General features: G+C 41.9%; 2 protein-coding genes across 5 annotated transcripts in view; both read right to left on the bottom strand.

Annotated features, from left to right (window-relative positions):
• The window catches only part of jakmip2 (janus kinase and microtubule interacting protein 2), a 31,625-nt gene extending 27,646 nt beyond the window's left edge, over positions 1-3,979 (bottom strand). The window contains exon 1 of one of the 3 annotated variants that reach the window (XM_064349836.1): positions 3,529-3,979. The gene's annotated coding sequence lies outside the window, so the exon portion shown is untranslated. The remainder of the gene's footprint in view (positions 1-3,528) is intronic. The other 2 variants (XM_064349838.1, XM_064349837.1) reach the window with 2 other exon arrangements.
• A 1,697-nt stretch (positions 3,980-5,676) lies between these two features.
• sfxn1 (sideroflexin 1) lies at positions 5,677-24,543 on the bottom strand. Of its 2 annotated transcripts, XM_064349844.1 has the most exons (12): positions 24,321-24,543; positions 21,580-21,660; positions 16,639-16,808; positions 15,951-16,121; positions 15,134-15,232; positions 14,728-14,803; positions 14,315-14,400; positions 13,814-13,941; positions 13,025-13,074; positions 12,254-12,303; positions 10,790-10,837; positions 5,677-9,608 (listed from the first exon to the last, which is right to left on the bottom strand). In XM_064349844.1, the coding sequence occupies exons 3-12, from the start codon at positions 16,800-16,802 to the stop codon at positions 9,512-9,514; spliced, it is 969 nt and encodes a 322-aa protein (XP_064205914.1). In that variant the 5' UTR covers positions 16,803-16,808; positions 21,580-21,660; positions 24,321-24,543; the 3' UTR covers positions 5,677-9,511. The 2 variants fall into 2 exon arrangements, with proteins under 2 accessions (XP_064205914.1, XP_064205913.1); XM_064349843.1 differs by lacking the exon at positions 21,580-21,660 and having other exon boundaries at positions 24,321-24,542.
• Between the last annotated feature and the right edge of the window lie 440 nt (positions 24,544-24,983).

Genomic DNA, 24,983 nt, shown 5'->3' with positions numbered 1-24,983 from the left:
AAGCGCGACACGTACTGCCTCGACGGCGGGGACGCGATCGGGATTTAACACGCGAAGGGGAAACTATGATTATTTATAACCAGTGCCGGAAAAAAAAAAAAAATCTGACAGGACTCAAGCAGAGTATCTGGATCCGGTAGCAGTGATATTTCGCCAAGGCCAGGATTATTGACAGCAGATTCACAGGCACTGGTGTTGTAGTTAACTGTGCTCACCATTACTGACTGACCCCCAAGCTCCCTGTGTGGACTAAGACCAATTCGATCCGGTTTTGTTTACACTGGAGGTTTGATCAGGTAAGAGTTCTCCTTAGTGGCCTACGGCCTGTATAAGTAAGCAAAAAGGGGAGATTTTTGCCAGAGATCAATTTACGCTCCAGCACGAAGGAAGGATATTTACTCTCGTCTTTCTGAAGCCGCAGCACAAACGGTGGTTTACGCAGTGATCCGTGTGCGTTTTTTAATGGGCTACCAGCTGTTCCGCATTCATCCGAGTGTGAACGGGACAAATGCTTTGAGGTTGATCTTGGCAGCGCTGCTAGCGGGGGGGGCACTTAATTGCAAACACGTGGCAAACATGCATTTCCAATAAAAACCATCACCGCAAGTCAAACGATTACGCTTGATGACTTGTTTACAGCCACTCTGGCCGCAGCGAAAAGGAAGCAGTCTCACCCAATTAGAGAGCCACCATGTAAGGCCAGCCATGTCAGACTCAAATCCTGGAGGGCCGCGGTGTCTGCTGGTTTTTGATGTGTTCCTGCACTTAAGTGCTTAATTTGATTGGCTAAAGAAAGAGCACATCCATCCATTATCTAACCCGCTTATTCCTCATCAGGGGGCCGGGGGGGGGGGGGGGGGTGGAGAGAAGGGGGTGTGCTGGAGCCTATCCCAGCATGCACTTGGGTGGGACACAGGAATACGCCCTGGACAGGACGCAGGGCACACACAGCACTCACTCACACACTCATAAAAATGGGTAACTCCACACACACAGGTCCCGAGGCGGATCACGATCCACCGCACCACCATGCTGCCCTGGCTAAAGACCCGTCTTCTGAATCGGCAGCTGATTGGAAGAAAATTCCAGAAACCAGCGGTGGCTGTGGATCTCCAGGACTGGAGTTTGAGGATACCCCAGATGTAGGCTACGCTAAGGAACTCAGCAGCATAAGTGGATGCTTTCTTGTACTATGGGCAGTAAAAACAAAAATTGAATCAGGAAGCCCGTAAAAACACTAATGCATTGTTTGCCAGCTCACTGTGAACACTGGCTCAGCAACTAGTTACAGAAACAGGTCCAGAGTACTGCTGCCAGCCCAAGGATGTAGACCTCTTTTCAACTTTGGGTGGATGACAAACAGGTTTCCTGAAAGAAATGTTATTAATAATGGTTCTGCTGAATTAAAAACAGTATCTGTTCAGCTCATTTAAACCTACAATCAACTTTCTAACAAGTGCATGCAAATATCACAAAAAATCCAAGAAATCTATTTAAGTGAAATGTTAAATCTATTGCTGCAATAAATAAAAAAGAACTATAATATGCAGAAGTAACACCTTTCTGAGGTTTTGCAGGTATTGAATAATGCAGGCTTTTCGGTCCCCCCAGATTATTTTTCAGTAATACATTTATAAAATTCCAGACCAGTCTGGTTTGTTCCAAGTAACCCTAGCTCCAAAAGTTCACAGCCATTTCACAGACAGTAAAAAAAAAAAAAACAGTTTTTTTCCCACACAGATTCTGAGCTTGTAATCACCCTGGTTATGCAATCGGTGACCACTGGATCCAGGTCTCCAGTCTGTCGGTTTCACTGCATCTGTGCCAGAGGCTCGGGTTTTAATCAGTGACCCTGTAAGCGAAGACGAGTCCTGAATCTGATTCGCTCAGTTGGATGTCTGAGATCAGCACCACCCATTGGACGGCTGCAGCTGAAGAGTTACTCTCTTATTACAAAAATAAGATGGTGACGAATGGATCATAAATTACCTATTAAAATGGATCACTATAAAGAGTTATTACTGTTCATCATATGTAAGAGATAGGATTTTTTATAAATGCATACAAGAGAAGCACATTCAAAATAAGGAAAATGGCATGTAGCCTAGCCGTATAATCCAATTTCACCCTTTCTGCCCAACTGTTATTAACATTTATCAAATAGTTAAATTCAAGGCTCCTCTGCCATGACTGTCTTTGTTGTCAAGGCAGCTACTACTAAATGCTTGTCATCAGAGATAGAGAAATTATGTTATACAACTATAATTTTGTTTTTAATGAATAGCCTTCACTCTGAATTCTATGATTGCAATGTTGTTTGAGGCTGGCAGTAGTAGTCTATGTGACCTCTTGCAACTACTGTGCACATTTACATGTTGCTCACCATTAATATCAATGGCAAGTAGGCACGGACACTTGAAAGCTAGCTTGGTACTGATGCAGCTCACATTTAATCAAAGTTATAGAACTGAGTAATCGAATAAAAGTTTCAAAAACACCAAAATAAATCACCTTATATGTGCCAGCCAGGTAAGAGCAGTGTCAACATTTGTAATAAAATTATTATTGTACTTAGTGTAATATAATTCTAAGTTCCAGATTATATAGTATCTGAAGTATAAGTATATAGACCAACATTTACGAATGAAGGTCACATAAAGATCTAACTATAGATAATCATCACGCATGACTAAAACAAATGAAGTGTATACAATTTTAAGCTATTAACCACCACGGACCATGACTGCATTAAATATCAATTAAACCATGAATATAGTCTAGAATAATTATCTTTTTTATACTAAGAACGAAGGCAGCAGGCTCGTGCAATTGTTCACCTAATACAGAACAATAAAGCGGAAATGATAACTGTACCGTGGTTATGACGCCTTGGTGCTGGTGGATTTCCAACAAGCGCAAAATGGAAAGAGGAGAAAACCCACGGTAGCAAAACAGGCTGACGCTCTGTCCTGACGTTACAATCAACGCGTCAAAAAAAAAAAAAACGTTGCACATCAACAACTGCACCCTAAATTCAAACACTGTTTGAATTGAAAGCAAACGGTTCCCATTACCACAGCAAAGCGAAGCTGGAAGATGCCTATACATTGTTAGAAATGGCCTGGGAAATAGCTTCCGACTCGACAGCCTGAGTAGCCACCAGCAGCAATTCACTTGTCATCATTGAAATGCCTGAAGCATCCTTTGGCACAGGCCAAGCTTGTAGGCTACCACACGCATAGCATTTACACATACACGTTCAGTTCACACTGTTCAAGTAAAATATGTAGCTACAGCTCTCGCAACATTGCATGGACTCAAATAACAATGACCCCCAATTATGCTGCATTGGAAATGTGCAATATAAATCGATCACTGGCTAGCTAACTAGCTAGCGGTCGCTAAACCGGTTGCATGAACAGGCGACTATTTTTTTTTTTTTTCCAACCAAACGCCAAGCTTAAACATTTGCGTTCGTTATCATAGTGCATTTCAAGCAAAATCTAGGAGAAAATGCGTTGCCCTTACCGTGTAATTAATCTCCGCGATGGTGTAAGGCCTAAATTCCTCGGATCCGTATCCATGGCTTGCCTTTTTTTCCGATGCCCAACATCAGCAGCGGTACAATGCACACTGAAATGATGATGCTGTAAACCCCGCCCTCCATCTCGTCCTGCGAGAATGAGCTCATTGAATTTGTCGAGATCTGCAGTCTCCGTCCCCTTCCATCTCCTTGCCGTCCTGAAGCCCGGTCCGATTGCTGCCCTTTTCCGCACCCGTCTTTCGCGTCTTCCCAGCTAAATGTAACGCATCTTTGTCAGAAATGTTCGTTTTAGTCCAGTGGTGACGCTGGCAAACGGGATTTTCCCCCCTCCTGCGCAATGTTGCATTCTGCAGCATCACTAGCCATCTTCAAGCGTTTTCACCATTGTCTTTCATTGCAAAGTGCAAAAGCAGATTCTATTTCTAATTTTGTGCGTAGCCTACATTGTTTTCTTTACAGTATGGTATTCTGCATTTAACTGTTTAACACGCGCGCGCGCTCACACGCACGCACGCGCGCATGCACACATTTTAAGATAGCGAAATCGAGGAATATTATAGCCCAAAAACTAAAATAATAACCCTGCACACAGTGTGTGTAGACAACACATTGGAGTCATTCAAAACATTGCCTGGCACTTCTGCGGAGTAAGTGAATGAATTTATGGCGCAACATGCTACCTGTGCTTAATTAAGTGCGTCATAAAATAAAAAATTTTAATAAACGACCCCGTGGAAAACAACAGGACAGGTAGTCCATGGGGTGTCCAATGTTACCCGAAAAAGATGTGGATGTAGGTTCTTGTTTTAGCCCAGCACTAAGACACCTGATTCTGACATCTGACACCTGATTCTAATATCAAGGTGACTTGACTGAAGACCATGATTAGTTAGTAAACTTCAGAATAAAGTGGCATGTGTGTCTCTTCTGAATAATTCCAAAAAAACTGGTGGGTTCTATGTTGCGGTGTCTGCAGGCTGTATTGGCAAAAAACGTAACTGACTTCATATTGGTGTTTCTTTTTATTTGTTCACTACCGGTGCCTTCTTTAAGTGTGTGTGGTTATATGGACGCAGAACTGACATCCAAATAGAGAGTACGCCAGCATGTATTTATTTCTAAAGATCACTATATAGTACAGTGTTCCAGCCTGATTCCTCAAAGCCATTTTGTTGTGATGATATCACAATTGCAAGTAGATAATCGATTTACTAAATTTGTTCTGGAGGATAAACGAGTTCAGGCTTACAAATACTATTTACATTTTCACACAGGATAACGATGATCATTAGGCCTATGTTTGTTCAGTTGCATTTATTGGATATGTATTGAATTAAGTTTGTCATGAAGAATTATTGTCAAACATAAGTTCTGCATCATATCTTTCATAACTTCATATCCTGTGTCCTTAAATTTAATTTACAACACATTAAAAAATAAATATAAAATTCCAAATTCTGTTTAAGAAACAAAAAAAAAAACGAACTGCAAAACCTGCTTATTGGTGTGAATAATGATACAACAAGCTCTTTTGAGATTAAACATGGGCGCTTATATTATTGTCTGGTACTATTAGGTTTCATTTCCTTTTACAAACTAGTCTGTGTGTTAAGTACCTCTTAAAAGGAATGAACTTTCCACTTGAGGAAATACATTCTGGTAAAATGCTCAACTGTAATTAGAGCGCCCCCTCATGGCGCTCTACTTAACTTCTAGCTTTTTTTTGTTCAAAATTTCAAAGCAAAACGACTGTCATCAACAATTTTGTTCCGTCTTTCCTTCAAACCTTTTTATTCAGTCTATAAAATGTATTTATTTGAAAAAGCTTTTTCAAAGACTTATGAGAATGGCACCAGAATTAGGCCAGTTGTAAAGCATATATCATCTTTAAAAATGCTAACAAGCTGCACACTTCCATTTCAAAGTTTAACTATTGATTATGGAAGAATTACAAACCTTGCATTGCATGTTTTGGCACAAGAGAACGATGTTTCAGATGATGTGTACTTTTGCCACACTTTGTGATTCCTGAATGAACTGTCAGCCTGTTAATTGCCCTGTATGAGCAAGATGTGCAAGCAATACATTTTGAATAGTTAACCATTATACAAACTGAAAGGAGAAATATTAGCTCCTTAATACAGAATACACTTTTATTTTTGTTTCATCCAATCGATCTACAGGACACAACGTACCGATTTTTAAAAAAACAAACAAAAAAATAACCTAAAAACATAGTACTCAGAACATGTCATTTTATTGCACAATTTTGTGTGAATCACCATTTCACCTCAATTAATATAAACCTTTCCACTTTTTCATAGTATATATCTGGAATCTATATGCATTCATACAGACCCTGATTATTACCCAAGAGCCTTTGGGCCATAAATGGGCAGTGCAGTTCACCACAGAAACAACAGCCATGCGTTTTTTACTGAATACTTGAAGTTGAGATTTCTTTTTTTTTTGTTCTGTGCTGTTGATACTGTGATCTTGGGCTTGTTAAACTGAGATGGTCTTGAATCGGTTTGCCCCCCCCCATACTGAAACGCCATCCAGCATGTAACAATAAGAACATATCTACATGTACGTACGTGGAGGTAAAAGTATAATAACCCCATCTACTGTTAATAGCCTAAAATCACATCATCTCTTCAACACATGAATGTGCTGCCAAGTTAACAATGTCTCAACCACATCTATTCATATCATATGCTTCACACAAATCTAATATAATATTTGTTATGTTCAATATACTGTAATAAGCACCAGAGGCTTTAGATTTGCTCTATGTTGGGGGTGGGGGCGGAGGGTTACTTCCAAAATGCGACTCGAGAGTTAGTCATGTCTTTTCCCTCTGAAAAAAACAAGAAATATTGTGCTTGTATACAAATCCAGAGGTTAAACCTTTTTGTGCAAAGTTCTTTTTGACAGTGCTTTTAAAAAAATAATGACCAGCAGCTTCTGAAAACCGAGCCACACTTCCACAAGTCAAGCAACACCGTGAGTTATGCTGCATTTGAGAATATCGATTTAAATAACACATGCTATTTACATGTCATCTTGCATTAAAGGGGAACATAAGCCTAAAACAAGTTTAAAAAAAAAAAATATATATATATATATATATATATATATATATTTAACTGATCTGCAAGGAATAGCTTATTGCAAAAAAAAAAAAATGAAGTCTGAATTTGGCCAGCGTGACAGCTGCACATAATCACATTTGTCTGTGGACAAACCTGCTACATCCTGTTTAGTTTAGTCCCATTTCTGTTTTTAAAGAGACTCATTTATGAATGCTACTGTATCCTTTTTTGGTGAAAAACTGGTATGGCATTCAGTTGAAACGTAGACTTCCCCCCCCCCCCCAATTAAAACATGTTGTGAGAGCTTACAGAGTGCGCAGATATTATAATTCTAATCTTTCCGTGTCTTTTCGTCCAGCACCAGGTATAAACTGGAGCGTGCATTTTCTCAACTCTCTCAACCCCGCCCTGGGAGTGTCGAAGTGTCCTTGAGCAAGACACCTAACCCCTAACTGCTCTGGCGAATGAGAGGCATCAATTGTAAAGCGCTTTGGATAAAAGAGCTATATAAATGCAGTCCATTTACCATTTCAACTTAAATTGTATCCTCTGTTAACCGGTCACCCACTGAGGCTTTATCTGGGCCCAACAAAACTAAAAAGAGTGCAAGGAATTGTGGGTGATGTAGTCACGAGACAAAGAAGGTTGACCACAACGCAGGCCAGCGGAACATACGATTTCTAGGCAAAACGCAACTTTGAATACGTTCCCTTTTTTCGCCCCTTCCAACATTGGAGGACATCCTGTACAAAATACTATAACATCGCATTAGGATGAAGTTCCCCTTTGAGCAGCACATTTACATAAGATTTTATACATGTGAAGAAGTAAAGCCCTCCAGAACTGTGGCCAGAAAATGATTTCTAATCATCATAAATAGGTTTAGATCAGGGGTGCGCAACAATGGCCGATCCGTTTCAGGATTTCGTGCCAACTTCCACACCCAGTTATTTCACTAGCTCGATCGCATCTTTAATTGGTGCTGGTATTTGTATAAGCACCAGCTACAGCCGCAGACTGGAAGAGTATCCTAAAGATTTTACTGCACTCAAATACACAAATGAACCAGCATAGTTTATAGAGCTGTCAGAAATCCAAAACTAAGGTAACTGGTTGGAACAAAAACCCACGCACGGACTAGGCCTCCAGGACTGGAGTTGTGCACCCCTGAATTACAACATCAGTTTAACAAAGCTTAATCACTTGGTAAATGTCAAAACTAATAATTACTTTGCTTTAAAATTCATCTATAAAAATCACATTCATACTATATCTATCTTCAGGCTATCGGAACGAGACTACTCAAATCTTTCGAAAGCATGGATGTTTGTCTGTGCCTGTGCACATCCTAACCGTACCACAAGCCTTGGAAATATATAACTATAAAAAAATTGTTTTTTTTTTTATGTTCACAGAAACAGAATCGTACTGAAATGAGGTTGACACTGAAAATATATTGGCACTAAATCTGGGGGGGGTGGGATTCATGAGCATTCGTCTTGAACTATTGCATTCCCCATCAGCATTAGAGTGAAAATCCTGATTGCCATGGTGACGGCATTAGGCCTGTCAGTCAACACGCAGTTGACTGGGAGTACTAGCACAATCGAGCCCAGCCTCAATTGATCGGTTACGGCTCCAGCGTACACTTCTTGAGTTTGGGGGGGGGGGAGGCAAAAGCACCAGTGATCCCCACAGAAGCAGAAGTGATCCCATACTTCAGAGATACAAACCCTTGAGTGAAAATATGCTGCACTGTGCTGCCTTGTGACTGTGCTTCCCTGGACCAAAAAAAAAAAAAAAAAAAAAAAACACACCCTGCAAACTGAAAGAGGGACCCTACCTACCGTCCCATTGCGTGTTAGAAACCACATTTGTGCGCGACGAGCCACATTTCAAAAGGCCCGGCTTTGCGGAGGGACTGCTCGCGCGTTGAGGGCTGCCGTTTTGCGGGCTTGCTCAATTTCTGCAAAAACCCGGAGACCACAAAACCGTGGGTTTCACCAGGTCAAAAAATCCCTGTAATTAGTTTATTGCACAGGTAGGTCACTCTTTAAGAACTTGATTTTTGAAATGTGACTCGACCCCTCTTTGTCTGGCTCGAGAGATGGCGGGTTTTGTTCATGCATGTTTGGCTGACAGGCAGACAGAAGTAATAGCTATGATCCACAAGTTGTAGCCTATATATATATATTATCACAGCACCAGTGATGGGAAATATGACTGCATGATTCCGTCTACATCAGAAATCACCTGCAGCGTGTGATCATTCCAAAGCTCAGGTGAGCCCTGAGGAGAGGTTTATAAGGTAGTGAGCTTTACCAATTTTGGCACACAACTAAAAACCTGACTGTAGGCGGGGCTGCATTTTTCCTGATTTCTACTTCCTGGAAATTGCACTTTTGACAGTGAGGAGCAGAGCAAGATCAATAAACCTATTATTAGATCATAATAAATCCACATTTTGCCACTGAGGTCTGACTATGTCAAACAAAAATAAGACATTGGAGCAACAGAGAGAAAACACCCTTTTTCCGAAGACTACTTAATTTGAAACGATGTGGAAAATGAGGCAGATTATGGTACGACGTGATTTACAAAAAAACAAAACAGAATCAATACTGTGAAAAGGTAAACGTGTTCAAGCAAACAAACCCCATTCCCTAAACCCCTTCCCTAGTCCCACCCCCACTGCTACTTCCCTAACACAGATCAGGCATGATAAAAGGCTGTCGATTTAAAAATAGGAATAATAATTACAACTCTGGAATTTTGCGATGAAAGAGGAGGGGACTTTGGCACACACGACGAAGGGTTATCTCGAGCTGTTTTCCTGGGTAACACGCTGGTCTGACATGGCGGGGGGGGGGTCTCACAGTCCTTTATTGAAATACACCCTCTCCACCCCCGGGTGACTCGCCCGGATCTTCTCCTGCAACTCCGGCTCCAAGCGGCTCACCGACATCGAGCTACAGACAGACAGACAGACAGACACACGGACAGAGATGTGGACAGAGAAAGATAGACAGACAGATTAGACAGACAGGCACACAGGCAGAAACACATTTATAGTGAGTGTAACTTGTGGCACACGGTTCGACATAGTAGAGTGTATGCTTCTTGAAATTAAGACCAAGAGACTCACGTCCCCTACAGAGGATAAAAATGAATATCTGGGTCTCAGGAGGATATGAAGGTTTGTGGTGTATTATCTATTATCATAAGGTGATGGAGTATATAAACTGGGTCATATTTCATATACTATGCTATGATTTAACAAAATGGCCATTCTGGAATCTATCATTCTCTGCTGGTCCCACAGCACCATTACTGCCCGGCAGGATGATGAATGCTGCCTGCCGATAAGTAGAGAATTTAAAGGGGCAGTACGCCAAAAAAAAATTAAATAAATGCTCCCACTTATCTGGAGTGCTATCTATCCATCCAGGTTGTTTCACAGAGATTTGACAAGTTTTCTAGACACCCGCTACAGCTCATCCTGATACAACGGATGTCAATGGGGCAGCGTCAGCGTTGTTTTAAAGCACTGTTTCAATGCTGGTTTGACAACGTTTAACACCGCGCCCCAGAATTATGGTGTTCTTCGGTTGAGACGGACGTAGACATACACAGCTGGTGTAATTCTGGCAAAAGTCGTTTTTCTACGAAACCGTGCAAAACCAGGTCTGTGGAAGTTTGTGAGTAAACATGTCATTATATATTTGGAAGGAGACATTGCTGTTCAGTTTTTCTAAATTCAATTTTTGGTGCTTTGACCACCACAAAAACTTTGTCCTGTGGAGGTCCGTTGTATCAGGGTGAGCAGGAGCAGATATCTATGAAACTTGTCAGAAAAGCGAAACTCTGAATAGATAGATAGCACTCTGGGAAAGGGGAAACGTAGCTTTCATTTTCGGGTGAACTGCCCCATTAAAAAATTTTATCCAAAAATTTCAATTAGTCTCATTATAAACACATTTGGCACAATAAGTATTCAAATAAATAATCTCCTTCCTATCATCCTTCTCCGTTGGCATGCATGGCACTGAGTCCAACCAAAGCAGATTTGGAAAATCCGCAAACTATTTACTGCTGCCTTGCATTGTGTTGCAGTTCACAGTAAACAGTTCTGCATCAAACCCCAACCCACCTCTTCTGGGGAAACAGGGCGCAGCAGAGAGGGGTGGCAAACACCAGGCTGGAAGGCAGAAAAACACAGAAACACAGTCACAAACAGTCCCCTAATGTTCACACACCCCATACACAATCAAACAGTCCCCTAATGTTCACACACCCCATACACAATCAAACAGTCCCCTAATATTCACACACACTCCATATACAATCAAACAGTTCCCTAATATTCACACACACTCGATATACAATCAAACAGTCCCCTAATATTCACACACACCCCATATACAATCAAACAGTCCCCTAATATTCACACAGACCCCATATACAATCAAACAGACCCCTAATATTCACACAGACCCCATATACAATCAAACAGTCCCCTAATATTCACACACACTCCATATACAATCAAACAGTCCCCTAATATTCACATACACCCCATATACAATCAAACAGTCCCCTAACATTCACACACACTCCATATACAATCAAACAGTCCCCTAATATTCAAACAGACCCCTAATATTCACACAGACCCCATATACAATCAAACAGTCCCCTAACATTCACACACACTCCATATACAATCAAACAGTCCCCTAATATTCACACAGACCCCATATACAATCAAACAGACCCTAATATTCACACACCTCATACACAATCAAACAGTCCCCTAATATTCACACAGACCCCATACACAATCAAACAGTCCCCTAATATTCACACAGACCCCATACACAATCAAACAGTCCCCTAATATTCACACACACCCCATATACGGACACGTGCCTGCAGCAGTTATGGGATCTTATGAGACAAGGTCCAAGGCTGAGTTATGAAATTCTATTCCACTATCGCCCCTTAATAGCAGAGCAGACAAAGTGACCTTCATTTTCCCTTTTCATTAGCGAGATGCCCTGTCGCACCTTTAAGACTAAGAAACACAGCCCCCTGGCTACTATCCTTCGTTCTTCAGATGCATGAGAAGCATAATGCATAAATGATCAGGACATGTTTGAACATGGTGATTTTGCAGATGTGGTCTTAAATTCCCCTTAAACGTAAATGGATGAGAGCTTCTAAAGGTGGTAAATACTGGTAAAAATTTACTTACAATTGTTACAACCAATGCCATAAATGCCTGACCTCGTTAATAATTATGTGCATGGCACCCAGAATACAGCACAATGTGAATTGCGCAATTTGCCTTTCACAATGCGTGTTTGGCATGAGGTGATCCATCTTGAGCAAGGACACAATAGTTGGGATTTGAACCCGGTCCAACAGTTATGAGTCAATCTCCCAAACCCACTCTTCCGCACTGCATTCTAACGTAGAGCTTCTTCTTCATTTATCATTAGAAAAGTGCACTAGCAGAACGTCAGAAGGCATGCCTCAGTGTAGACTCCACAGTAAACGAACAACAGCCACTTTTAAGTTCAGCACAGTCAAGAGTGAATCCAGCTGCACTCACCAGATTCCCACCAGTCCCACCTGTATGGGCGCACTCATCCACGGAAACCTCTGAAAGAGAGAGATTATATGGGAGTGTGGGGGGGGGGAGTGGGAGTGTGGGGGGAGGGGGGTGGTCGGCAGAGAGTTTCCGGTCGCCAGGGTTCCGGAATACTGCTGTTCAGTTCAGTCACAGACGCACACACAGACCACTAATCCTGTCCATTCGGATGCACTACAAGTCCTTACCACAAAATGAATGGGCAGAAGACACCGCGTTGCATCCGATCCACATGCATCTGCATTATGGCCGCTATTGCAATTATTAAAATCCACGACATGCACCCTTTTTTGTCAATCAAATTACCGGCAGGTCATCATACCTGTAGCTCATACATGAGTTACATTTCATTTGCATTGGAACGCCTGCACTGCAGGTAAGATCGTCTGGTAAAAATTTTTTTAAAAAGCGCTGCACTTCAGCAAACAACCCTGAGGCTTTTTGCATCACGTCCCGTCGTTCTTGTTTTTCTTGTCTCGTTTTACAACAATGAAAATTTGGGAGCAAACCCGCCGCGGGTTGGATCCGCACCGCAGGCTGTGCACGTTTCCAGCACTCAGATCGATAAGCAGCACGCGGTTACCGTCGGTTACACCTGTGCGTTCTGCATGTTTTGGTGGTGGGTGAGGTGAGTTTCCTCCTCATAACGGTAAAGCACTTTGAGCATTTGGGAAAAGTGCTATATAAATGCAATGATTCATTCATTCATTCATTCATCCAAAATGATCCTACCTTCAGAAACGCTCTCTTTTCCAAAGTGTTCATCAAAAACGGTGGGATAGCTGTTAAAAGCATGAAAACAAACACAGACAAATTAAAAGCACGTTTGGCCTAATTTCACTCAGGGCAAAGACACACTGCACTGACATTCATTTGCATCCATGCAAGCAAGTTCGGTTCTTTAAGCCAAGAATGAAGAGTTCCCACAGATAAGGAGAGGAAGCTGACTGTGTTCTACACAGGAAGTGATGAAATAGCACATCAGGATTTATATTAAATAATTAATTTTGACGGCTCAAGAGTACAAACTGTTACTTGTGTGCAGGCATTATCTTTTAGTTGACAGGAAGTTGTAGTCTTTAGATAAGGAAAGGGAAATTGTACAGGGAATTAGATACGGCATTCCCGGACCCTGGGGCCAAGGTTGTGATACGATATTGTGCAACTTTAACTCACAGTAGTGTTCATTAACCGCATTGGGGGCAGACTTCACTGTGACCATGTGACCAAAGTACAACTGAGCCAGTAGAAAGTATATGAATGACTAAAGCACAAGAACAAACGTTGTAACAGAAGCAATATAAAAATAACTAAGGAACAGAAATGCCTTTTATGGGCTCATAACCAAATTTTATGTATAAATATAAACACGCACACAAAGGCACAAATAGAGTGTTTATAAGCATTTAGGAAATTCTTTCCCAGAACAAACAGAAAATACTTTTAATGGAAGTTCTAATTGACTTTTAATGGGGAAATTAAGTGGTATTTAGTCTTTAGTGTGTTTGGACAGTTACTGACCCATTCCTGGGGAGGCCATGAGGATTCGGGACACCACAACCTGGGAAATGGCCTGTTGGGCGGCTTTCGATGACTCCCCCAGCCTGTTGTCATTCTCGTCCATTATTGGGATACCATGCTTCAACTCTCTACCGGAGCAAAAGGGGACAGGAGTCACACGGGCTACAGGCAACACAGAGCTTGCAACGATCAAAGCGGTAACGTAGCCTGACACGGCCATTAGGGATAGCACTCGCACATTAAAACCCTTATGAAGAGCAGGTTTTTTTGGAATGTTTTTTTTTTCCCCCCCAAAGTTCTAAGTCAGTGTTCTAGAACTCCACTGCTTTCAGTTATCAATAGCGATTGTGACATCAGCATTAGAATGTTCTGTTGAGAACATTCTAAATCGCACGTTTGTGACCTCACACCATAAAAGGTGGCTTAAATGCCACGGTTGTTAACTGTAGTCAAAAGCCTTCTGATGAAAATACATGTGTTGCACTGGCCCAGTGCTCTCACCTTTGCCTCATCAGTGGGATGTTGATACAGTTAGCAGCTGCTACGGCGGCGAAGGGGACGAATCGGCCAATCAGAGGCGAGACATGCTGCGTGAGGGGGGAGAAGAAATGTTACCGTGAACATCAAACACACACTGCCAGGGTACAGCAAAAAGACCCCTTCGCATTTCAGCGTGCTGAATTCCTGCCTCCCCTAAAAACCACAAAAATACAGCAAAACAGTTTGCCACATTTTAGTTATGCTTTAAACATTTTTTTTTTTAAATGTAAGAAATGAATAAACTTTCTAACACACTGGTGGGTTAAGTGCATGGGGCTGTGGTTATGACTGAAATACTGTTAAAAACAAAATTAATAAATTAAATAAAATAAAAAGACTTATGATTTAGAAGGCTGTTAAGATGGGATGAGTACCTTGGTTAGTGTGTTTAGCCCTAAAGCGGTTGCCACGGCGCCCGTCGTAGCGGATACGTAGGCTGTACCGAGCTGACTGCAAACGAGAAACTCCAGTTAGCGTCCGCCGCGCATAAACGCACTTCACACCGGGGGCTATATGTCCAAAATACTACTGCATATAGGCTGTGGAAGAACGTGACCTGTGCCACAAATGGCAGAAACCCACCCCCCGTCCCACACACACACATCCCACACACCCCCTCCAACACACCCCCGTCCCCACACACACACACCCCCGTGCCCGCCGTCCCACATACACACACACACCCTGCCCCCGTCCCACACACACCACCACCCCACACCCCCCCCACACACACGACACACACCCGCCCCCGTCCCCACACACACACACACACACACACACCTGACAGTGATGGGTGCGTCTCCACTCCGGTTGGTGTAGTTCACTATGGCGTTAAACGACTGGTTGATCCACTGCCAGAACACAACCGCTGGAGTTGTTCTAGAAAGGGAGGATTTGATCATTAATGACCCGCGTGAATCTGATTTTCTTTCTCCTCTGTGGCTACAGAAATCGGCTACGCTGCACTCAGGATGCGAGAAATGCTCGCTCCCCTTGGGGAAAAAAATAAATAAAAAATTGCAGTTAAAGCTTGAGGCTCCCCTGGCCCACCTTATTCTTATGCCCCCGTGAAAGGTTTATTTGTGTGTGGCGTTATGTTTGTGACCAGCAGTGGTGTGCTAAAGGGCCTTTAGCCTGACCTTTATTTAATGTGGATTCCCTCACACTAGCCCCTTAGCGACTCACGCGAGGCACACAGATCACACTTGGATAAACAACTCAGCACTGGGTCTCCATGGACGGCTTTTCATTCACTCTTAGCCCTAGGACTCGGAAGTACCAATACGGGCTGAGGCTGTGCTCAGCTGTCTGGACCACTGAGGGAAGAGCACGGTCTCTTACAGTAAACATCCCTCCGTATCAACTAACCATCTGAAAGTGATCCAAGTCGGTCTGGATAATGGCACTGGCTAAGGAAAGAGATGTTATACAGAGTTTGGAAGCATGACAAGTCAGGTAAAAAAAAAAAGCAAATCAGTGTCCATTCAGTGTACATATTCATCTCACAGCAATATAACCAATGGAAGAAACAAAACTGAGATAAATGCTACGAACAGAAATGCATGTTTTCCGGAAAGAAAAAAAACTCAGCGCTCACTTATAGAATGTCATCATGCATCCCGTGATGGTCATGTTCATAGGGACCTGCGCGGACATTCGGCCAATCAGGAGCATCTTCTCCCCGGTATCCGGGTGGAAGGCAGAGTCGTAGACGTACTTCGCCCTCCAGAGTTGGTCTTCTGTGAGGCCTGGGGACACCACCCCCTGTCTTAAAAAAAATAAATAATAATAATTACAAAATATATTTTTAAACATTTTTATTTACCGTGACTAAATGGTTCCAGTACAATTTTAGATCTCTCATCTCTTTGTAAGCATCTTGGATATGGTGTAATGTCTTCTTTGGCAGAATGGAGTTTAATAATCTGTGGTGGATTGGACTTGCTGTGGTGGAAGTGTAAACGACTTGCAATTACTTTTTCTTACTTTTGAAGTGTTCATCAAACCACAAGATGAAGTTGTATACTATCACTTATATACATATATTTTAGAAATGTGTAAACAATTGAATCGATGTGAACTGTTGATATAGCACAGAATGAAGATATAGTCCATTCTGTAACTATTTCTTACTCGTTTCAAGTTCACTTCTGATTGGTAGCCCACTAAAGGGACAAACTGCTGATTGGTTAAACTGGAAACAGCAGTATTGACTTAAAGTTGTGTAACTGCGAATGGTGGAAGTGTCATTATGAATTACCTCGTGAAAGACTCTGGCCTTTTACCTGTAGTCGTGGATAATCTGTCGGGCGTTCTCCAGTTGCTCGTTGGATAAGAGAATGTTCCGGGGGTCGGTGACGGTAAAGAAGTGTTTCGCGCGACCCATGAAGGTGTCCTGGTCCCATCGCGGCTCCTTGATATTAATGTTCGTGGGAAGCTCTGTAGTCATGGTGATCTACGATTGGGGGGGAAAATATAAAAATAAAAAGCTGCACATGATGACATAGCGCCGATACATCAACACCATTCAGCAACACAATAAAAAGCGGTTAAAAACGCGCATTGTGTGTTTCTTATCTCCGTAATTAGTAACACTCGGTAATTACTCTGTCGCAAATTTTTCATTATACATCAGCCTGAAGAGAATGTGTAGCCAACTGTGTAATCAATGATGCCTTAAATTTGTTATGGATTTGCTACTGTGTCTGGTTCGGTCACCCTGGGGCTCCATCATTACCGATCAGCTGGCGGGTCCTCTCGTCTCCACAAAAGCCGTTCATAATAAAGACGGACAACATCGAATAAAACTGCCGTTACGCTAAAATAAAAAATGATGCCGATGGTATAATTAAATACTGAACGCTTAGGTACTGAAGAACTCTTCGTGCATTATTAAACAGCACAGTTTTCAAAATGAAAATCACGGTTATAAAACGCCACGATCTTGCAAAATAAAATTAAAAAAAAAAAAAAAAAAAACAGGATGATAGTGGAGTATAGTCTAATGGTTTTTAAGTGTCTTAAACCATAAAGGCATTGATTTCACAGAAGCGAGGTGAAAAACCGTTCACATTATATCTTTTCCAGTAGTCATTAAACCAACCATTAAACAAGGCCACCGCAGAGTGTGGCATATGCCCCGACCGTAGCGCCCTCGAGTTATTTTAAGCATTCAGAAAAGTTTGTGTTGATGTGTTTATTTTGGGTTCCAAACTGAATTTTTGCACTACAAATCGCCAAAAATTTAATGCCAGCCCCCCCTCTTTTACATGGGCAACACCATGGAGGCGTAATATCATCTGTATATGGTCTCTGTTGTTCTCGACCATGACGGAGGTGATGCCCAACTTCAAACTGACATTGGAAACAGGGCTCGCAAGTTGATATGAGGTGAATCGTCTCCTCTCTTGGAGACGCATCAACAGTGTGTAATATCTTATTTTCACATCGAAATGACAAAGTAAACATAAGTTGTAAAAATAGCGCATTGTTTACTGATAAATCACGAGGCAATGGACTACTTACGTCCTGTAACGTCAATCTGAACTTGAAACCGCAAAGTATGGCATACGCCCCTTACTGTGCATGGTCAACCACATGAAGGCAGCCATATTGGATGAGCGGTGGTGTCACAGATCGAAACTAGCCTTCGTGTGGTCAAGTCCAATTCACCACCAAAAAAATCTGCCTGATCGACAAAGGCGTTTTCTGGACGGGGCCTCGACATAATGCCCCTCCTGCCTCCTACGAATGCCGGGGGCATAAAAACTGCTACTATTTAGAGTCTCACAACTCACCGCAAAATTTGGAACGGGCTGCAGTGGAGCTTTTGCTACAGCGCCTCAAAAGAAGCATACACTTTAAACAACAACAAAAAGTATTCATATGTCAGCACCATAGCACTGCTTATGAACTTGAGTCATTCAAGAAAATAAACAGCCTCCAGGCCACCAGGTGGACAGACAATTACAAAGGATTGGTAGAACGTCTGACGCTACCTGGCTACACGTGCATTAAACGTTTTCGTCGCTTCTCTCACGTACCGTCAGTTTTTTTTTTTTTTTTTTTTAACCAATTCATTTTCAAAATGTGATATACGAAGAGGTCTTGTAACCTAAAGGTTGTAGGTTCGATTCCTGGGTAGGGCACTGCTGTTGTACAGTTCAGTAAGGTGCTTAACCTGCATTGCTTCAGTATATATCCAGCTGTACACTTGTAATGTAATCTAACATGTTACTAAATGATAAAGTCGAGTAAAAGACAAGACGGGTACTAGTAAGCACAAGACCAGCTGGCTGACACCAGTTTACACCTGAAATTTCTGTTAAAAAGTGTTCAAGTCTTTTGAGAAATCAGCTGCAAGTTCAGTATTTGTAGAAAAGAATATGCAACAAGGTCAAAAAGTCCAAGCAAAGACAGCAGGCAAGCTTGTGGATCACACCACGTAAACAGAAATGTTTATAACAGAACAGTGTACTATTGGACCGCAAAGGCTTACAGTTCATTTTTTAAATTGTTAATACCATTACGAAGTAGATTATTCTCACAACGTAATAAAGTTTAAAAACGACTAAATATGGGGTTTCTGGACGGCTCGTTCCAGCTAATATCCTGGGGGTTCCAGTGGATGCACCCCAAACCAAGTTGTGCCGGTGCTGCTTGTGGCCTGACTCCATGGAGTGGTGCATTGTGGGGAATGGCACGGTGTGTTCTAAGCGCGCGATATAAATAAGTTTATTATTATTACAGCTGGTCACGCGATCACTCAGAGGGGGAGAGCTCCAGTTGGCTGGCTTGTGGTTAACCAACTCGCGCGCCGTGGTTCATATGCACCCGCAGAAGGAATTCTACTCCGCTGACACAAGCGCATAAAACTCGTCGTCGTCGGCCGGTGGGACTGACGGGTGAAAAGAATCGACAGCTGGCCGAACGACGTTCGGAAGGGCGCGTGAAACCGAACCGCCTAGATCAAAGCAAAACGCGGGAAAAAGACGTCATCCAGCTTCCATAAAATGACGCAGAGCTTCCGTGAACATGTAGGCTATTCGAAGGCTTAGAACTCAGCTGAGTACCAGTTGCCGAACTAAATTACTATTTCTTCTTTTAAAGGCTTTGCACAGGCAAAATATTGCGAGAGACTGGCAAAATTATCAGCTAAAGGCTTAGAACTCAACTTGAAACAAATAAGTCCGTTTTATTATTGAACTAGGTAATTCCACAGAGCTTGGTGTGCATGTGAACACACAAATGATGGAACGGTGATTTTGACTGGACAGACCAAATTGTAAAAATACAAATTTGAGCACTTACCCACCCTTGCCAAATTTTGTTTTATTTATTCGTTTATTCATTCATGAGACATAAACCGATGTATTGACCTTTATTTTGTGACTTCTGAATGTATGAATTGGATAAGTGCTTTTACAATGTTCTTCTGGTCTTTATGCCCAAACAGCAAATTTCATTTTGGCCTCAGTACACTCCGATTTGTCCTTGGTGCCCTGTGAAATTTTGGCTTTGCTAAGGCCGAAGTGACCTTGCCCTGAAAACGATGAGATTTGAGGCCTGCAATGTTGCTTTTGTTTTTGTTTTTTTTAAAAAGGACTGAACTAACAGTGGTGAAAACAGTTCACGGGAGAGGGAAGACAATACAGCCAGAGGCCGCTTGAAGTGTATTTCGGAAATACGAAAGAGGGATGCACATTTATCACGGTTATCCCCCAGAAAACGAGGCTCACGTTAAAAGGAAAGAACGTTTTGGCACGAGAGCCATTCGCACACGCTCCACGGCGCGGCACGGCACGGCCGGCCTCTTCAGAAGAAAAGGAAAAGAAAACAGCGACTGATTAATGCCTCCAACAGGGGCTGCTGACTCAGCGGAGTTGCTATGGAAACAAACGGGCAACCCGGAGGGCTTTTATGGAAGGGCTAAATCAATGGCTTCCTGCACACCTCTGCTCTGAAGGGCTGCCTGTCACCTGGCTTTACACAACCAGCCACGAGTCTCAGTGTTGGCTTGACCCATTGGTTAAAAAAATAAATAAAATAAAATAAGAAACATCTGTTAAAAACTTGTAAACTGTGGTTACAATGGAACCAGATTTTACAAGTTTTAAACAGATGTTTTTTATTTATTAACAATGGGTCAGTGTAAGTGTGGTTCATAATGCATTCTAATAATCTGCAGTAGTACTCAAAACAAACACTGAATTATTGGAGTTCCAGTTAATTCCAGTACTTGAGAACCAACAGACGACAATTAATAGAAAAAGAATCCTACTGAGAAAAAAAGAAGAGTAAATCAATTTAGAAAACCCTTCTGAAACAACACTGAAAGACAAAGCAGGCTAAGACCGAGTACACAAAGATGAACTATTATCCCCCTGAGACCTTGAAGAAAAAAGAAAAAAAAAAAAGCTAAACCATTAAAATTGACACAAGTTTGTCTTGTGAAAATATTTTCAAAAATTTCATTCATTTTTATTTTTTACTGAATGACCCTTGTCGTGTATGTTTCAGCATAGCAGAATATGACTCTTGAGATTAGGACCTGTGACTCATGTCCCCAACAGGGGGCAAAAATTAATAGGCGGTTCTCAGAAGGCCATTTAAACCAGTGGGGCTCAGGGCAAATCCTGATTAATCAGGCAGTAAGGAAGACAATAAGAAGATGAAGCACTCATTAGCGAATAAATCCGCATTACCCCTGAACTGCTGACAACAATACTTTGGTCCATCAAACCTCTTGCCTTCCTGAGCTGTTCTGTTCTGTTCGAGACCACCAAGGTCATAAAATAAACCTAAACCATTTAGGAACAGTGACATTGAGCAAAGCCCATAGGTAGTAGTTAACCTGCAGGCCACAGTCCACATTAATAATCTAGCCAGGGAGGGGTGTTGAGTAACAGCATTGAGATTGTGTGGGCAAAGGGTAACTCCGGTGGTCAAAGGTTTTCCGAGTGCGAAGGTTGCTTATACTTAATTATATAGGGCTATCCGGCCCCTCCCTCACCCAGAATAAAAAGCAAGGGCTGCTACTGTTTGGACACAGGGTACAAACTCGTTGTTAACCGGCATTGCTTTAAGAAAACAGTGATTTGCATCGCTTTGAATCACCGTTACTACAGTGCACCTGAGCTAAGAGTCTGTTGGTGCAGTAAACTGCATGTCAAAATAATGAAAGGGCCTTCTCTGCTTTTCAAGCACAAACACACCAGTATCTGTACCCGCTTATTCCTGGTCAGGGTCGCGGGAGGTCCTGGAGCAGTGGAGTCTATCCCAGCATTCAACACAGACGATGAAGGGGGCTATATTAAATCAAGAATAAATGTGTTTGTTTAAAAACATTGTACTTCTTAAATTTATTCAAACATTCTATTTCAACTGTTTTCAATGGAGTTCTGAAGCAGCTCAACAGTATAGTATATAAATCTGCCAGTAGGTCTTTGAACAAGTGTCAAGCTAATTCTGAACACCAGATAATGTCATTTATAAAAACAATGATCAGTCATAAAACTCTAAATAGTTTTCCATATCATAACGACCACTCCATCACATTCCTGGCAGAAATGTAGGCTGGAGGACAGACTACAGTTAGTTAGCCAGCTATCTTAGCAAAAAAGAACATGTTCAAGATGGCTTCACGTGATGTCAGAAAGTACTGATTGGCTGCACCGATTCTTTTTAATATTACGAACATGTGTGTGCACACGGGAAATGTACAGTAGGCCTACAATGGATCTGCAATGGTAGTGTTGAAATGAATGAGCTTAAAGTGAGCTTAAGTGAGACTGGCTTACAGGGCTGTTCTGAGACTGAACACAACTATCAGTGAGTGTTAATAGCTTACTGTCCACTTGCACCTTAGACCAAAGTTTGCAGGTATGGTTTTGAATCCTTCTCAGGCATGCCATCCAGCCAATAAAAACGACGCAAAAAAAAAAATCATTCAATACATCTATCCCAAAAGAAACAACTACAACTGAGGACAAAGTGGGATCATTTGCAGTCACTTGCAATCACACTCGAATAATGGAGGCTATATTTTTTTGGAAATCGGTTATTTCCTTAAACAATACAGGAAGATTGTTCTTTCTTTTTCATGAAGTGCACCTTATACGTTGCTGTAAGAAGCGTATAAGCTGGAACTGTCATTACATGATTTGCACCAAATAGGCACATAGCAGGAGCAGTTTATCATTGTCCTGCAATTAATCGACAGTGCAATGCACAATGTTGTACAATCACAGTGTAGGCACGACATCGGTGCAATGTATAGAACAGTATTCTAAAAATAATTAGCCTAACCAATGCTACCGTTTTCTTCTATGGATTAGGTGCGATGACTTTAGATGACCCCACAGTCTGCATAACATAGCAGCCATTTTCTCATTCCAAGTATCATAACAGACTCTTTCAATTTCTACTAAATTTAAAATATTCGCTACACAACAGAGAACGACGACCTACATGCATATTCTTATCTATGCTGTAAACAACCGCAATTACAAGTAAAACAAGCTAAATGGGGCGCTTCTGTAGGTATCCGTCTAGTTAACCAATTCTGGTCCGAACCATTAAGCAGAAAACCCATTAGGAAGAAGAAGAAAAAGATCTGCAACAAAACCGCGACCAGTTAGCTATAGTAGCTCGCCGTCTCCCGCGACATAGAATGTGGACATAAACACTGCGTCTGTCACAGCGAAGACTGCTACATGACTTGACTAGCTAGGGGACAGCGTAAGTGATTCAGATAGAGTGCCTTCTGTGCTTTGCTTTGCTGCCCCAGCAGCCATCTTTGGTGTAATAATTTTTCGAGATTTCATCATGCTGAACGCCGCTCAACGCAAATCATTTTTTAACAATATAACGTTGTGTTTATAAAACAAGTAAACAGAAATGGGCTTTTCCCCCTATCAATTGGTGAATAGCCTGCGTTTCCATTCGCCGTATTAACGAGCAACACTCCTAATCACCCTAGTCCCGTGAAGACCCTGCTGGATCAGGTTCACCTATCTGCATTACAGATCTGCGCCGCGGTATCGGAGTTAATCTCGTTAAATCGACCGCCTGCTTTTGACAAGAGACAGCACAGGGGTGATGCACAACTCAGTTTCACAGGCAAAATTAATGATACGCGTCGTTTCTGATATCTGAAAACGCTCGTCGTCAAACTGAGACCCTGTGAGTCTGTAGCAGATGTAGCCTACTGAAGAAAGGGAAACGCACCAGCTACAATGTTCAAAAAAACAGTAACGCTAGATCCTTAAAAACGATTCTGAGCATTTACGATAAGTGGTTTAATCTCAAACTTAACGTTTAACCAATCGTTTTGCTTCCTACTGAAATCCTAAAACAAGCGGTGAGCTGGTTTTGAAACAGCAACCCGTTAGTTCAAGCAGTCTCCACAGACTGGCTCACTGTAGACCAGTACAATCTGGAGCGATTTGCGAGACGTAGCTACACACTATCACTAAACACCTGGCTGGCTGTATGGCCAGCACTTGCTCTTCATAAAATGACTTAAATGTTTAAACTGGCACCGTTTTAACACCGACAAACGATTTTTTAAAAGGCAATTTCTTCTAAAGTTTTGTTACTTAGAGCATATCTACAGAGTTGAAAATTAAAACGCTATCTTGCAGCCCTGTTCCCCTACTAAAGTAGCCATATGTTGTCAATTATTAACACCACATGCAGAAATCAGTTTTGCATTTAGTGAATAGGTCGCTATCCGCCGATGTAGGCTATATAATCACAAAACAGCGCTTTTTCGTTAAAATGATCAAGCATCTGTCCAGTTGTGACCGGTTCATTCAGTGCCACATCCTCATGATGTCTATCACATGCTCCGCGGTTATGTACGAGCCAGATCTGCATTTCGCGTGCACACTGTAAATAACAGATCAAGTTCTCAAGCATATGAACAAATTTAAGAAACACTTTACACAGATAGCGATCTACTTACTGTCCGCGGCTTCTTCACTGTATCAAGATATGGTTTGACTGTAAGGGGTGTCCCTGATTGCTTCGTGAAGCGAACACTCTCCCGTATTCAAAGCGACCGAGGGGAACTTCCGGCTGCTGGTGAAGTGAACGATCACTTCAAAATAGCAGTCTCTACAATACCAATATACCTTCAGTGCGAATTGACTGAACGTCTACATCAGGGTCCCCAAACAGCCGGTGTGGGTGTAGGCTTTCATTCCAACCAAGCAGTTCCACACCTGATTCCACGAATCAGGGTCCTTAGCAAAGACTCTAGTGTTTGATTAGTAGAATCAGGTGTGTAACTGCTTGGTTGGAATGAAAGCCTTCACCCACACCGGCCATTTCTGGATAAGATTGAGGACCCCTGGTCTACGTCTTGTTCCCATATGACCTAATCCTTTTGATTGAAAGCATTATTTACTTGTGATTTTTAAAAACGAAATTTGGTCCTGGCAAATTACCATTTTCAAATAATGTTCAGCCTAAAATATTGGTTTTTGTTATATGTTTGTTATATTGTTCATTTGGGACGTTCTGAACAAATGTGAGTTCTACGACTTACTGCCAATAACCATTTGGTGCTGTTCAGAAAATATAATTTGCATCACCATCACATTTTCTTTAGCATCGTCGTCATCAG

Source organism: Anguilla rostrata, chromosome 9 (assembly GCF_018555375.3).
Source record: "Anguilla rostrata isolate EN2019 chromosome 9, ASM1855537v3, whole genome shotgun sequence".
NCBI lineage: Eukaryota > Metazoa > Chordata > Actinopteri > Anguilliformes > Anguillidae > Anguilla > Anguilla rostrata.
This window is presented reverse-complemented; position numbering and strand designations above follow the sequence as displayed.